Source organism: Schistocerca serialis, chromosome 6 (assembly GCF_023864345.2).
Source record: "Schistocerca serialis cubense isolate TAMUIC-IGC-003099 chromosome 6, iqSchSeri2.2, whole genome shotgun sequence".
NCBI classification, from domain to species: domain Eukaryota; kingdom Metazoa; phylum Arthropoda; class Insecta; order Orthoptera; family Acrididae; genus Schistocerca; species Schistocerca serialis.
This window is the reverse complement of record NC_064643.1, coordinates 168,877,132-168,894,291: the sequence shown is the minus strand read 5'-3', so window position 1 is coordinate 168,894,291 and position 17,160 is coordinate 168,877,132. Positions and strand designations below refer to the sequence as shown.

The window sequence follows — 17,160 nt, the reverse complement described above, 5'->3', positions numbered from 1 at the left end:
TCTGGGAATGGTTGTTAATGTACAACCTCAGAGTTAAACTAAATCATTCTGCAGAACTGCAGCATTTGAGCTACACAGTACATTGTTGCTGTCTGTGCATTCTGACTGGATTCTGGCACTGGAGATTATGTAATAGAAGCATGTGTTGCCTTTTGCACATATGCATGTAATTAGGTCATTTTCAGTTAAATATATGCAATGTATTGGTGTCACAGCTGACTTAAGTTAGCTTTCATATCAAATTGACATTAATACACACTGTTTTGTCTTAATATACATTGCCGTCATCAAGGAGAACAATATTTTCATTTGAAGTTACTCATGTATTCATTTACTGATGTGAATCCGCTGAAATGTGCACCGTTGTTTACATCTGTGTGATTAACATGTATACACATCACTGCATGTAACATTGGGATAAAAATCTGCATTGTTCATCGTAAGTGTTGTAGCTTCATGCCTGCAATTAGCTTCTGCCTATTTTCCATAACAGTAGATCCAATGAAATTCTAACTTTCAGTTCTATGCACATCAGCTTTGAAAAGTTTTTATAATCTTTGTTCCAGTTTACACAGCATATGTAAATCTATAGAAATAAATGTAATAATCAGACACCAGAACTTTTTCAGAATGCATTTTTAAATGTGTTAAATCCCTCTACAATTTGAACATGAATTCACAAGATTTACTTCTTTGTGATTGATACATTGCAGTTTTGTGTTGGTTTTTCTGCCTTTACTTCGTATCCATTGTGTCCTAACTGACACGGGCTCATTTCTTATACACAATGATTTCCTGTGGCTCATGTTGTGTAAAATAGCTAGCAACTGCAGATGCTATAGCCTCTGGTTCAGGACATGTTTCACAGTGATATGCAGTATGCATTCTTGAATTTGCAGCTTGTGAACTCTCATGCTGAGAAGCTGAAGAGGTACCTCAGATCATCAGAAACATAAAAAAGAGAAAGTGAATACTATCCTTGGTATTGGATTCTTAATTCTACTTCATTTTTAAATTTTTTTATTTATTTTTAAAAAGAATTTTCTGGCTGATGTACCAGTACCACCGAAATATGAAAGTATTTTGACTGCATCTTTCTTGTTACTTTTTAGGCCTTATATGCTAGCATTGCAAAATCAGATCTAGTTTATAGGTAATGCAGAAATGATCTTCCTAATGAAAAGATTTGAAAGAGTCCACTGGAAATACTTTTGGAAAGTAGTAAGAGAATGGAATTTTATTGTCAAAGAGCTTGTGTTGGTAAGAGAGTTTGTATTGGTAAGTTGTCATGCATAAAGTTTCAGGTAAAATTTACATTTTTTTCAAGAGGCCAGCTTCCAGAGTAACTTGCACATAAGCAAACCACTGACAGGTTGTGGACAGGTGTAGTAATCGCTGTACTGTAATTAGAACCAACCATACATACTAAATGAACACAGTTACCGTTATACACAAAAGAAACCCTTCACCTCGCAAATTGTTCGTGCCCTGTAGAAATGAATAATGTATGGTTAAGCATCATGTTTCACAATCAGTACTATTGTCCTATACACAGCACGATAAAAAAATTGTAAGTTCTCATTTTAAATTCCTTGCCTCTGATGAATTTTTACCTTTCACATAGAGTTGTTTATAGTTCTGCATCATAATTCTTAACACTTAGTAAGTAGGAGGTCTGTGTGGCATGCCAGAATTTGATTTGAAAAGTAGATTTCTTTAAAAAAATTGTACATTATTTGTGGTAGGTGTTGATATTAATCATGGCAGGAGCAGACTTCCATTTTTGTTTGACATCTCTGGTTGGCACAGATCTGTGTAAGTTCTAGACTGGGTAAATAATTTATTTGCAACACAGGATGCATACAGTTCAATGCATTAAGACATATTCCCTGTAATTTCTTGTCAGTTCGGAATTGGCCCCCCCCCCCCCCCCACACACCGAACATTAAATCGTTTCACCAACCAGCCATCTACTTTTCAAGTTCTACAATAATATGAGCCATCTATAAAGCTTTCTTCTTTTGTGTATCACTACTCTGTTTTGTACTTCTTACCCTAGTTATAATGCTACTTGTATAATGGTTGTATTCGAAGAATTTATACTTAAAGTACAATTTTTGAAGCACATTTTGTGTCCACAAAATGCACCCCACCTTCCTCTCCACCCTTCTGGCCTCTCTTTGTGCCAGTGAAATAAAATCTGCTTTTTTGATGCAGGATCGCCAGTTTGATGCTATCTTGTTTCGGACCTGAAATGGTGGTCCAAATCTTGTGCAATCTGACAAATAAGTACACAAAGTAAATTATTTATTTTTAAAACAACCCAAGCATTCCTGAAGAATCAGTTTTTGCACTTGTCTTTCATTTTAATTAAAAAATTGCAGCATTGCACAAAGAAAGCTCTTATATGGTATTTTCTCCTTCCTGTGATCTATAATACAGTTGTTGTTCTAATATTCCTAGGGTGTCAGCTATTTCATATACTTTAAATCTGCTAATTTAACTGTACTGTGTTGTGTATCTGCTCCATGTAATCATCTTGGTTGAAATTGGAGTTGCCAACTTGAATGTAAAACAAAAACTGAAAAAAACCTAATTTAACTGGTTGAAACATTCCAAAATTACAAATAACTAGCAACTACTCTTACGTGATAATCTAGTAACAAAGTGTTTCACCAGTTTCCATCATATTACCTGCTTCTTTTTAGCCAAGAATAGATGCTGGTTACCTATCATTTTTGGTTGAATGTTCAACAAATGTGCCCTTTCTGTGACACATTGAAGATTACAAAAAACAAGTGAGTTTATCATGAACGATTCTGCAGAACACATGAGGGTAGGTGATAGTCTTTGTTACCCTTAGCCCCAGTGCGAGTTTTTGATGATGCAGCAACCAAAGTTACATGTGTTATGGGCAGTATATTTGTAAAAAACACAGGAACATGCATGGTCAGCTTATATGTCAGCAGTTCATTATAGAAGTTAAGTGCTATCATTCTAGTGCAGTGTGTGTTTCCTCTTTATAAATTATACAAAAATTACACACATTCATTGTAACATTTATTTGATGCTTCACGCATGTGCTGTAAGACATCTGTACATATTGCTGAATGGTTTATTTAGCACAGTAGCAAAATCACATATTGGTGACCTGTCAGTTGCTTTGTTATTCTCAATGAGTTTAAAAAATATTGTATAAATTGTGTTGTTGTTGTTGTGGTCTTCACTCCTGAGACTGGTTTGATGCAGCTCTCCATGCTACTATATCCTGTGCAAGCTTCATCATCTCCCAGTACTTACTGCAACCTACATCCTTCTGAATCTGCTTAGTGTATTCATCTCTTGGTCTCCCTCTACAATTTTTACCCTCCACGCTGCCCTCCAATGTTAAATTTGTGATCCCCTGATGCCTCAGATGTTGTCCTACCAACTGGTCCCTTCTTCTTGTCAGGTTGTGCCACAAACTCCTCTTCTCCCCAATTCTATTCAAAACCTTCTCATTAGTTATGTGATCTACCCATCTAATCTTGTATAAATTAGATTTCTGTAAACTTCTCTGAAATTTTCCTTGTGGAAATAAAACAGCCAACATGTGTGAAAGCTTTAATCCAGGGGTGAATTTTGGAAAGGGAATTTTCCTGTGGACCGCATTACAAATCTTTTCTTTGTTAACTAAAACAAGCAAGAAATATTAATTTATATTTTGAAGAAAAGAAAACAAATCTGAGAGGAAAAAACATTTATTAGACAATTTAATGAAACACAATGCTAGTGGGATGTCTGGTTTCGACTGAACAGAGTCATTGTTGATGTCGACTGTAGATTCTGGTAGAAGAAAAGTGTTTTCCAGATTAATATCAGTAATTGAGGTCTCATTTGTGATTTAATGTAATTCATCCTATTAAAAGACTGTTCACACATGCAAGTGTTCGTAAGTACAACAGAGTCCTGTTAATCCGAACTAATTGGGACCAGACCTTGTTCAGATTACCGATTTGTTCGGAGTAGCTGGAATTACGGTGACTAGTTTCTAGAATGAAGTATACCAAGCAAGGTAGGTAGGTAGGTAGGTAGATACATCATGGTAACAAATGGGAACAAGTGTGGGAACAATGGCTCACTCTCACTCCCTGCCCTTGTTGTTGTGCATTGTTGAGATCTTTGTAGTGTCGGAGGTCAGTGAACTGCCAGTTGGTTCACAAAGTGCTTGGTTATGTTATTTATCTATTGCTGGCACGTATAACAGTTGTATTGTATTCGTTCAGGTGTAGTGGTGTATGTATTTTCGTCATGAGTAAATGGAAACATACAACGTTAGCTCTCAAAGAAATACTGAACGATTTGAAGCAGATAGACAGTGGTGAGCTTAGATACATTCTCATGTATCTAAACTGACAACGGAACTGGGTGTTTGTAAAACAACCATTTGTGGTTGGAAGAAGAACCAAGTGAAGCTTGAACAGTTCTGTGCAACATCTTCGGGAAAAACACTCGAAATTCGGCAGACTTTGAAACAGTCCCAGTACAATAAAGTGGATATAACTCTTTTCCTTTGGTTTACACGGGAAAGAGAAAGGGGAACTCCTTTGAGTGGAGCATTGGTTCAGGAGAAGGCTGTTTACATGAACAAATTAATGAATGGTGGTGAGTCTTTTAGTGCAAGTACATGTTGGTTGGACAGATTCAAAAAATGTCATGGAATCCATCAGCTAACAATTACTGGAGAGAAGCTTTCTTCTGACTGTGATGCAGCGAAGGAATACTTGGATGAGTTTGAAAAAATAATAAGAGAAGGAAAGAATTCTCCCCAACAAATTTATAACACTGACGAGACTGGCCTTAATTCTAGGGCATTGCCAGCAAAAAACATGGCATTAAAGCAGGAGACCATGCTCTTGGTTTTAAAATGTGCAAGGATCGTGTGACTTTATTAGTGTGCAGCAACGCTGCTGGTAATCGCGAGCTGCCCTTAATGCTGATCGGCAAATCTGCTAGGCCCAGAGTTTTTAAAAACTGCAACATGAAGTCCCGGCCTGTATATTATTGCATCAAGAAAAAAGGATGGATGGATGGTAAGCTGTTCAAATAATGGTTTCACGGCTAGTTTGTTGTCTCCCCATGCAATCCTTTTGATTGATAACATGCCATCTCACCCCAGTACTGAGGAATTATGTGATAGAGAAATTGTGGCAAAGTTTTTGCCGCCAAATGTTACACCACTTCTACAGCCGATGGACCAGGGTGTACTGCAAACATTAAAACTGATTTACAGAAAACAATTTTAAGAATACTGATTCAAGATGATAGCATTCTTTTAGTGGACAAAATAAGAGACTAATGTGAAGGGTGTTGTTTATTGGGCTGCTGAGGCACGGCAGAATATTTCGGACAATACTCTGAGAAAATCATGGAGAAAACTGCGGACATCTCTTGAATTTCAGGACAACCTAGTGAAAAATAAAGAGGAAAATCTACTACAAATAATGCAGACAGTCCCTGGATGTGAAGAAGCTAGTGAAGGAGACGTAGACAACGGATGGGGCATGTGTGGAGAACGTTACTAAGGCTGATTTAGTTGCTGCTGTGACTCCAGAACAGGAAGAAGTGGACTGCTGTGACAGAAGTTACAATGAGCCTGAAAGTGACAGAGGAGAGCCACACAGTGACACAGCAGAAGCCCTTGACCTCGTGCTATGTTATTTGGAGCAACAGCCCACTCTTACACCTGCTGATTTGATGTTTGAGACGATGGCACAACAATGCGTCATATAACAGACTGTCTTCCTTATGCCAAAAAACAGTGACTGAATTTTTATCATCTAAAGAGTAGGGATAAAATGTCCACTGCATTTTAGTACGTTTGACAGCTTTTCTTTCATTGTTATGCATTGTTTAAAAGTAATGTTTTCTTGCCAATTTTCTAATACATATTTACTGTAGTGTGTAAATTAAAATAGTGCGTATGTACAGCAGTTTACCACACAGTTTTCCATACTAACATTTTTCATGTTCAGATTAACCAAAATTTCGGATTACTGGGACACTGCTGTATTGAAAATAAAGTATGTTTGCAAAACGTGGGATATTTCTTCTTGGACAAATATGTTGTATAGTCCACACATCTAGTAATAGGTATTTTTGACAAATACTGTTTCCTTTTTGGACCCACAGTCTCCACAACTTTTTTAAAGCATTCATTCATCAACCATTTTGCTGTCAGAATATGGTTGGTTTTCTCCTCCAGTATAATAGCTAGATTACTTGGACAAAATTCGTGGTTGGTGTGATGAATGGCAGCTAGCTCTGAATGTAGGAACTGTAAGTTAATACAGATGAGTAGGAAAATCAATTCCGTAATGTTCAAATACAGCATTAGTAGAGTGCTACTTGACACAATAGCTAGATTAAATATCTAGACAGAACACTGCAGTGGGGAAGGTGAATGGCCGACTTCAGTTTATTTGGAGAGTTTTAGGAAAGTGTGGTTCATCTGTAAAGGAGAATGCATGTAGAACATCAGTGTGACCCATTATTTGGTACTGCTAGTGTGTTTGGGATCCCCACCAGGTAAGGTTACCAGAAAACATCAAAGAAATTCGGAGGGGGGGCTGCTAGATTTATTATTGGTAGGTTCAATCAACATGCAAGTATTACGGATATGATTCAGGAACTCAAATGGAAATACCTGGATATAAGGTGAGACATTCTATTTGAGGAACCTATATAGAAAATTTAAAAAACTGGCATTTGAAGCTGATTGCAGAACTAGTTTACTGCTGCCAACATACACTTAGCATGAGGTCCATGAAGGTAAGAAGAATTAGGGCTAGTATAGAGGCACAAAGATAAACATTGCAAAAACAGACATAATGTCTGAAGGGCTACCACAATCACTGGCTATACAGTGTTGCTTACAATCCGTCTTGATTCACATGACCGGTTTCGGATGAGGACTGTTCTAGAGAAACCGAAACCGGTCATGTGAATAAACATTTTTGCAATCAAGACGGATTATAAGTAACATTATACATAATCGTTTTTCCCTTACTCTATTTACGAGTGGGACAGGAAAGAAAATGACTAGCAGTTGTATAGTATATCCTCTGTCAATCAAGGTGGCTTGCGGAGTATTTATGTAGACATAGAAGTACTGTGTAACTCACTTTTACAGGTCCTGTATTCATTTTTGTAAATGTTTGTTGTTGTGTGGAAAGTTTTCTTTTTAAGTCATTTACCTCATCTTGTTGAAATTGTCCTTTGCACTTAGACATAATTGCATGTTTAGTTTCGTAATGCCATTTATGTTATACTCTTTTGAAACCGCGATAAATTTGTTGCATCTCAAGCATGTGGGATTTGTTTTAAACTCATAGTTTACTAGTTGATGCCATTCCAAGTTTTCATCTGGAGCTGAAACAAATATAGTTTTTTTCCTTAAGTCAAAAACAAAGGCAGAAAAGAAATTGGAAACACATTTAGAATCTGCAGATGAAACCCATTCTTATGATATTTCACATGACCCAGCAGTCTTGTTTTTTAATTTAAATCCTCCACTTTAGCTTCTTTTGCTATTAATGATTTTTGAAACTGTTCTAAATTTCAAGTCATTGGTTGCTGAAAAGAAGACGACGAGAGGGGAGGGGAGGAGAGGAGAGGAGATGGGAGGGAAGGGGAGGAGAGGAGAGGAGAGGTGAGGTGAGGGGAGGGGGAGATATATCTACCCATTGTAACTGAATACATAAAGGCAAGCCTACTAAAATTAAAGACAAATGTCACGGATTGTTGATAATAATAAAAACTGGGTTTACTTACCCAAACTGATAGTAGGTCTTGTGTGATAAAATGTGCACTCTTGTGCACAAAAAGAGATGTAAGATTAAGGATAGCAGGGCTGAGAGTTCTATGGAATTTATTGGCTATGTCGGACGCTTGTCTCACCTGTGCAGCAGACAAATGAATTCTGTTCCACAGTTCATACTCTTCCTGTGTGATGGGCCAAGATGGGCTGTATATATTCAAGATAGCACATGGGCTTTTCAAAATAAACCTAACATTGTGAGGTGTTTTCCCTGCAAAACGTAGAAGGAAATTGAATGATAGTTAAGTGCACTAAAATATTCCTGTTGTAATGGAATATGGGACAAACAATGCTTGATGGAAAGCCCCTCATGAAACAGAAGGTAAACATTTTGTTTGTATGAAACTACTTCATGGCCACAAGGTAGCACACCTTGGTCCATGTGTGACACACGGGTCAAAGAGTTACCACCCGTACTTTAGTCAGATCGCACCTGTGAAAGACCGGCACGTAGCTCCTTAAATTTTAATCAGGTACACTTGAACAGGAATCTTTATTTATGTAACACATTTAATTCTTTTTGTGAACATTATCGCTAAACATGTAAATAACTCAATTGAATTGTATACTAATTGCTTCCATTGTTTCATTAATTTATAGGTTAATATGATGAAGGCTCAGATGAAATCTGGGAAGCAGAGAAGCAGGGAAAATGCTGGTGGAGATAATGCAGCACCTACTTCATCTAAAAACAAATGGTGTTATTGTGTTGACAACAGGTCTTCGCAAAAAAAGGGAGGAGATCTTGAAGAAAATGAGTTTGTAAAAATGCATATGAGTGAACTGCAAGCAATGAAAAACAGACTTGCAACAGCTGAAGAAACAGAAAAGAAACTGAGTGGCAAATTGGAATATTCTGAGAGCAAACTTAAGGATGAGAAACAGCATGTAGCAGAACTTGAAAGTCATGTAAATGATATTACACAGAAACTGAAAGACATTCAGGTGAAGCACCACCAGGCAGAGGAAAAGATTTGTAAAATGGAGAATTCATATAGAACTGCTTGCCACACACTTCAAGAATCCATACGAAAATCTAAAGAACTTAAAAAAGAAAATGAGCAGCTGAAAGAGTTGGATAAGAAAAGAAAAACAGAGATGCAACAAATGGCAACAAAATTAACTGAAGCTTACAGTCAGGCCAAGTCTGGGCAGAAGCAGCCAGCAGAAGCACATTATCTGCAAACTGGTGTACAAATGGAGCAAGATGCACAGGTGAGTTAATTATTACTTTAATTATTTGTCAAACAATGGAAAGTCCAGCATGGAGTAACAACAATATTACGAAAAAGATATGTTGCTACTCACCATATAGAGGAGAGGAGACATAGTCATGGACAGACACAATGGAAAGCCTGTTATATTTGGCCAGAGATTGACGACACCATACTCACATTCCTTCAGAACCTCAACACCTTCTCCCCCACATGCTTCACTTGGTTCTCCTCAACCCAACAAGTTACCTCCCTCAATGTTGACCTGCACCTCAAGGATGGCCCTATCAGTACCTCTGTCCATATCGAAACTACCAACCAGTTTCAAATTTGCCACCCATTCCATACCAAGGAGTCCTTTTCATGTGCCCTAGACTCCCAGGGTCATCACATCTCTAGTGACAAGTGGTCACTTTCCAAATATACAAAAGGTCTCACTGAGGCAGCCACAGATCAAAATTATCACTACCAACCTTGTACAGATGATCTCCCGTGCATTCTCTCCCCACCACCACTAGTACACCAGTGCGGTTGCAGGTGTTTCCTACCCCATCAAAGGCAGGACTACCTGTGAAAACAGTTATGTGATCTACAAACTAACCTGCAACAACTATGTTTCTGTCTATATGGGCATATAGCTGACGGCATGTTTTTCTGCATGAATGGCCACGGACAAACTGTGGTCAAGAGACAGCTAGATGACTCAGTTGCTGAGAATGCTGTCCAACACTATGTGCTTCACTTCAGCTACAACTTTACAGCTTGCACCATCTGGACACTTCGTAATGGCACCAACTCTTCTGAACTGCACAGGCATTAAGTCCTATGTTCCCATAAACCCTGCCCTCCTCCCCCTGGCTCAGTTTCCACTAGTTCCTGTCCTCCACCTACCTGTCCCCCTTCTCTGCACCCATTCCAGCACTACAGAGCCTTCTATTCCACCAAGACACCCACTAGTCTTTTTCCCCTTTTCTACTTCTAAGCATTTCATCAACTTATCAAAAAACGCACACTTGCACAAAAATGTGACAATGGGGGTGGACTATAGTTGCAGAATAAGTGGTGATGATTTAATTATAAACAATATAGGAAAAGATAGATTGCTACATACCATAAATATGACACGCTAAGTTGCAGACAGGCACAATTAAGACACTTGCACATAAGCTTTCGACCACAGCCTTGGTCAGAAAAAGGGAAACATACACCAATGCATTTTGGTCCAAACTGCTGGAGTTCGCGGTCATGTGTGCATGAGGTGTGCTTGCTTGTGTGATCGAATGGTTTGTGTTTCCCTTTTCCAAAGAAGGTGTGGCTGAAAGCTTACGTGTAAATGTCTTTCAATAGTACCTGCCTGCAACTTAATATGTCATATGTGTGATAAGTAGCAATCTATCTTATCCTACATTGTTGATAGTTCTACCTGGAATTCCCATTGTTTGCAGAATTAAATTATATTAGTAATTGACACTTAATTGCCTATCTGGTGGAAATGTGTGCGTGAAAACATTTGATGATGTCAATGTATCCTTTATAGTTTTCAGTATCTGCTGTTTGAATGTCATCATTCTTCCTGCTTTGCTGTTGTTTTGGTGGTGGAATGGTACCAGTGTCGAGTGGTGATCACGTTTCTTATGACAGAAATTCTCCAACTATTTCAGTCTAAATCATGGTTCATTGTCATAAACTAAGATATGGTGATGGCCTTTAGCTCTCATTATCCCCCATTGACCAATGTGTAAAAAGGCTAGAATTCAATGTCTCAACACTGTGGGAAGGACAACACAATGCTGTCAATCATTGGTGGTGGAAGTTATTACACTTAGATAGTTGTAATATATCAGTAAGAAGGCCTGAAGCTGTGTATCTAGATGGTATTTTACTGACCATACTATGCATATTCCCCTGGCAACCATTGCTACGACGGGGTCATCACGTGTAGCGTGAGTGATGGTCTCTAATGTTATTGGGAAGTAGTAGTTGTCTTGCTGAAGCTCTAAATCTAATTGCAAGTAGACAGCTTCACACGAGAGAAGCTAATGGCACTCGCGACAAATTGGGTCAACTGTTATCAGCTTTCATGGTCCCATGCAGTGACACCTTCTGTGCAAGATTAAAGTGGCACTAGCTTCTCTAACAGTACTTGCAGAGATATAGTTGCTTGTTTGACCCTACAGAGCAGCTTTCAGTTGTGTACTCCTGCGTTGTTGGCAATTTTTACTAATTTCTGACAGAATTTTCTTGAAAGAAACAAAACTAGGCCATCTTGAACAACTTTAAGTGTTTGCCTATGTGAAACAGAGGCAAGTCAGTGGAAGAAGTAGATATTTTTATTTATTTATTTATTTTGGGGGTTGGGGGGGGGGGGGGGGGATTAGCTTTCTATATCTCCAGAAATAAGTATGTGGTGTACAAATTGAAGCAAAGTTGGATGATTTTTGAAGAGACAGAGACAGTGTGTTTAGCCAACTTTTACAAAAAGGTATCTTCTGAAAAAACTTTTAAACTGTTTACAATAGAAAAGACAATGTTCCAAACCATCTAAAAAAGTAGGTTTTGCCTTTGCAGTGCAATCATATAAAGCCCTAAAAAGCTGCAACATGGGTTATCTACTGAAACAATGCCCATGTTCTGCTGGTACTAATATCTGACGTTTTTTATCAGGTTTTACAATTGAGGCACTGAGAACTGTAAGGACCTAAAGCACACAATCATACATTTTGAGACAGTAGAATGTATGCATGCTCCTGACAGGTTCACATTATTGATGTGAACATTCACAAAAAGCTGATTTGCAGATTTCTCAGATATTCAGTTCCATATGGGCCCAAAACACAAAGCATAATTTTGTTGTTCTGCTGTGCTCAATTTTTATCTAAGGTTGCCAACGTAATTTAGTTGCAAGTATATTTTTGTTTTAATTTACAAGTTTGGAGAAATTAATTTCCCATCTTCAGAAGCCTATAACATAAGGGATATTACAAACCAGCAATGTAGGAAAAGACAGATTGCTACTTACCGTAAAGAAGACACATTCAGTTGCAGTCAGGCACAATTAAGACACTTACATAAAGCTTTCTGCCACAGCCTTCATTAGAAAAAAACACACACACACAAACAAAAGAAAGTTAAGTTGCATTAACTTTGTAATTAATCAGACAATTGAAGAAGAAAAAGTAGCTATTATACGCGCAAACGAAGTTGACACTCAGCGAGGTGGCTGATAGGAGTGACTGTTAAAGCATTTCTCATTTACAGTCGCTCCCATCAGCCAGCGCACCGGGTGTCAACTTTGTTTGCATGAGTAATACTCATGTATGTACTCATGTCTACTAAGGTCATGCAGTGCTCAATATGCACATAAATGAGGTGCAATGTGTAGAATTTAATTAATTAAAATCCTAAGCCAAATTCATATATAAGTGTGTGTGTGTGTGTGTGTGTGTGTGTGTGTGTGTGTGTGTGTGTGTTTAAGGAGCGTGCTATAGGAGACCCTGGCAATCGTGGGGGATTCACCCACGTTGTTAGTTGCACCCTGCTGTTTCGTGGTGTTGCGCACGGAAGGATGTCAGAACTTTTCTACAGTGAACCTCTTCATCATTCATTCAGGTGAGGGCACATTTGCAGGCCCACTAAAATCCTACACTTGCTTACTCAGTTGAACTTTGCTTCTAGAGACAGACAGTATCTTCAAAGCCCAAAAACTGCTTAAAGCTACGCTCGTCCATGGATACCCTGTTTGTGTAGAGGCTCATCGAACACTGAATTCTTCACATGGTGCCATATACACTCGACTGATTGATGATATGACTGAGGTAGTTATACAACATTACCTCTCTGATCAGGTTATAAAGATGGTTGATTCGGAATTCATGCCTACCCACACCTATTCCTAATGTCTGGTTGAGCGGAGCTCCCATCAAAGATCAAGGCAGACTGTGAAGTCATCATTGTCAGCCTTGGCGTACCGAAGAACCCAATGCGTTGGTACCAATGACAGCGTTATAACCATACTCACATATCCTGTCAAAACACAGCCAAATGTGTATCTTGTGTCAAGAATGTTCTTGAGGGAGATTGCCGCCCTCCTTATCCTCACTGTATCAATTGCACTGGCAACCATGGTGCTTCACCCCGCAAATGCCCTATGTACCTCAACAAGAGTGCTGTTCAGTAGATTGGGTAAGGGAAAAGCTACCCCTTCAGTGTTGCTCACAAAATGTTAGCTAGCCAAAGGCCTTGCGTACCACCATTCACCAGTTACAGTACTGTTGTTGCTACGTCACAGCCCATGAAAGATGTGACCATGCAAACATGTGACCTCCAGTTCCATGGTCGGGTTGTGAAATCACTTAGTGCTATGGTGACATCCTCACCTCCGCCAACTACAGTTGCTCAAGCACCAAAACCACTCTTCCCACACTGATGAAGTCACTTCTGATGCAACCAGAAGAATGGAAATTTAAAAATGAATACTCCTGGGATTACTTTCTGCACTCCTCAAGTCAGCAAACATCTGGGTCCACATCTGGAAAATGCAAAGGTACTAAGAATTCAAACAGTCATTCTTCCCCTTCTGCATCTCTAAAGATCCTCTAAAACAGTGACATTACATGGCACCTCTGTGTGGTTGACCTCCATTTCACTGGTGTGGATCACCAACAAATTTTCCACCCTGAAGTTGGCTTACTGAACCAGGGAGGTTATTAGTACATCTCAAGAAATAATGGAACAGGATTCTTCAGTCTCGGAACCCTGTAGTTGTACGCAACCGAAATCTTGATCTCTTACACTACACTCCAGTCCGTCTCGACCTTCCTTCCAAGAAAGTAACTCTAGCTCAAGGGGGAGTCAAGATGCTCATTCTGGTTGACATCTGTAGCCAAACCATTTCATTGAACACCCAGCTTATCCATTGCTGTCTGTCTTTCTCTCCCCTGTTATACCTTTCCTCTTTGTAATACCTACAAACCCTTTCCTTTGCTCTCACTAAGGCAGACATTCTGCTCAGCTCCCTCTAACCTTTCTGCTACTCATTGACTTCAGTCTTCAACACCCCATTTAGGGCTCTCTCAGAACCTGCCCGAGAGGCTATCTTCTGGCAGATACTCTCAGCCAGCTTACTCTGTTTCTCTAAACCCTGGTGAACCCACATTTCCTTAAGATTCCACACACGCTCTCACCTAGATCCCTTGGGCTGCACTGCACAGCTTACCCACCATCTAGAGTAATCTGTCCTCTTCGACACACATTCAAGTGATCATTTCCCATGCGTAATTAGTCTGCTGATTCATGTCCCATCTGTGCGCAAGACCAACTGGCAGCTTTATGAAGCCGACTGGAGGCTCTACTCTTCACTGGCAACCTTTGATGAACATCATTTCCACAGCATTGATGTTCAGGTAGAGTATGCATGGCATGAGCCATAGGATATGCCGACATCATCAGCAACCTCTCTAATGGTGATTCGGTGATTTTCCTGAACTAATTTATTTACTTCTTTTACATGGTCATCAGTAAAGGTGCACTATGCACCATGAACCATGGACCTTGCCGTTGGTGGGGAGGCTTGCATACCTCAGCGATACAGATGGCCATACCGTAGGTGCAACCACAACGCAGGGGTATCTGTTGAGAGGCCAGACAAACATGCGGTTCCTGAAGAGGGGCAGCAGCCTTTTCAGTAGTTGCAGGGGCAACAGTCTGGATGATTGACTGATCTGGCCTAGCAACACTAACGAAAGCGGCCTTGCTGTGCTGGTACTGCAAACGGCTGAAAGCAAGGGGAAACTACAGCCGTAATTTTTCCCGAGGACATGCAGCTTTACTGTATGATTAACTGATGATGGCGTCCTCTTGGGTAAAATATTCCGGAGGTAAAATAGTCCCCCATTCGGATCTCCGGGTGGGGACTACTCAAGAGGACATCGTTATCAGGAGAAAGAAAACTGGTGTTCTACGGATCGGAGCGTGGAATGTCAGATCCCTTAATCGGGCAGGTAGATTAGAAAATCTAAAAAGGGAAATGGATAGGTTAAAGTTAGATATAGTGGGAATTAGTGAAGTTCGGTGGCAGGAGGAGCAAGACTTTTGGTCAGGTGATTACAGGGTTATAAATACAAAATCAAATAGGGGTATTGCAGGAGTAGGTTTAATAATGAATAAAAAAATAGGAGTGCGGGTTAGCTACTACAAACAGCATAGTGAATGCATTATTGTGGCCAAGATAGACACAAAGCCCATGCCTACTACAGTAGTACAAGTTTATATGCCAACTAGCTCTGCAAATGATGAAGAAATTGATGAAATGTATGACGAGATAAAAGAAATTATTCAGGTAGTGAAGGGAGACAAAAATTTAATAGTCATGGGTGACTGGAATTCGTCAGTAGGAAAAGGGAGAGAAGGAAACATAGTAGGTGAATATGGATTGGGGGGAAGAAATGAAAGAGGAAGCTGCCTTGTAGAATTTTGCACAGAGCATAACTTAATCATAGCTAACACTTGGTTCAAGAATCATAAAAGAAGGTTGTATACCTGGAAGAATCCTGGAGATACTAAAAGGTGTCAGATAGATTATATAATGGTAAGACAGAGATTTAGGAACCAGGTTTTAAATTGTAAAGACATTTCCAGGGGCAGATGTGGATTCTGACCACAATCTATTGGTTATGAACTGCAGATTGAAACTGAAGAAACTGCAAAAAGGTGAGAATTTAAGGAGATGGGACCTGGACAAACTGAAAGAACCAGAAGTTGTAGAGAGTTTCAGGGAGAGCATAAGGGAACAATTGACAGGAATGGGGGAAATAAATACAGTAGAAGAAGAATGGGTAGCTCTGAGGGATGAAGTAGTGAAGGCAGCAGAGGATCAAGTAGGTAAACAGACGAGGGCTAATAGAAATCCTTGGGTAACAGAAGAAATATTGAATTTAATTGATGAAAGGAGAAAATATAAAAATGCAGTAAATGAAGCAAGCAAAAAGGAATACAAACGTCTCAAAAATGAGATCGACAGGAAGTGCAAAAGGGCTAAGCAGGGATGGCTAGAGGACAAATGTAAGGATGTAGAGGCCTGTCTCACTAGGGGTAAGATAGATACTGCCTACAGGAAAATTAAAGAGACCTTTGGAGAGAAGAGAACCACTTGTATGAATATCAAGAGCTCAGATGGCAACCCAGTTCTAAGCAAAGAAGGGAAGGCAGAAAGGTGGAAGGAGTATATAGAGGGTTTATACAAGGGCGATGTACTTGAGGACAATATTATGGAAATGGAAGAGAATGTAGATGAAGACGAAATGGGAGATAAGATACTGTGTGAAGAGTTTGACAGAGCACTGAAAGACCTGAGTCGAAACAAGGCCCCGGGAGTAGACAACATTCTATTAGAACTACTGATGGCCTTGGGAGAGCCAGTCATGACAAAACTCTACCATCTGGTGAGCAAAATGTATGAGACAGGCGAAATACCCTCAGACTTCAAGAAGAATATAATAATTCCAATCCCAAAGAAAGCAGGTGTTGACAGATGTGAAAATTACCGAACTATCAGTTTAATAAGTCACAGTTGCAAAATACTAACGCGAATTCTTTACAGACGAATGGAAAAACTGGTAGAAGCGGACCTCGGGGAAGATCAGTTTGGATTCCGTAGAAATGTTGGAACACGTGAGGCAATACTAACCTTACGACTTAGCTTAGAAGAAAGATTAAGAAAAGGCAAACCTACGTTTCTAGCATTTGTAGACTTAGAGAAAGCTTTTGACAATGTTGACTGGAATACTCTTTCAAATTCTGAAGGTGGCAGGGGTAAAATACAGGGAGTGGGAGGCTATTTACAATTTGTACAGAAACCAGATGGCAGTTATAAGAGTCAAGGGGCATGAAAGGGAAGCAGTGGTTGGGAAAGGAGTGAGACAGGGTTGTAGCCTCTCCCCGATGTTATTCAATCTGTATATTGAGCAAGCAGTAAAGGAAACAAAAGAAAAATTCGGAGTAGGTATTAAAATTCATGGAGAAGAAGTAAAAACTTTGAGGTTTGCCGATGACATTGTAATTCTATCAGAGACAGCAAAGGACTTGGAAGAG

The 17,160-nt window shown here is 39.4% G+C and overlaps 1 protein-coding gene across 5 annotated transcripts in view; it reads left to right on the top strand.

Moving 5' to 3' along the window:
- LOC126484389 (centrosomin-like) overlaps nt 1–17,160 on the top strand; it is a 435,221-nt gene that overhangs the window by 350,001 nt on the left and 68,060 nt on the right. For all 5 annotated transcript variants that reach the window (XM_050107884.1, XM_050107886.1, XM_050107885.1 and 2 more), the window contains exon 8: nt 8,459–9,073. In XM_050107884.1, the coding sequence (XP_049963841.1) occupies nt 8,459–9,073 (615 nt within the window). The remainder of the gene's footprint in view (nt 1–8,458; nt 9,074–17,160) is intronic.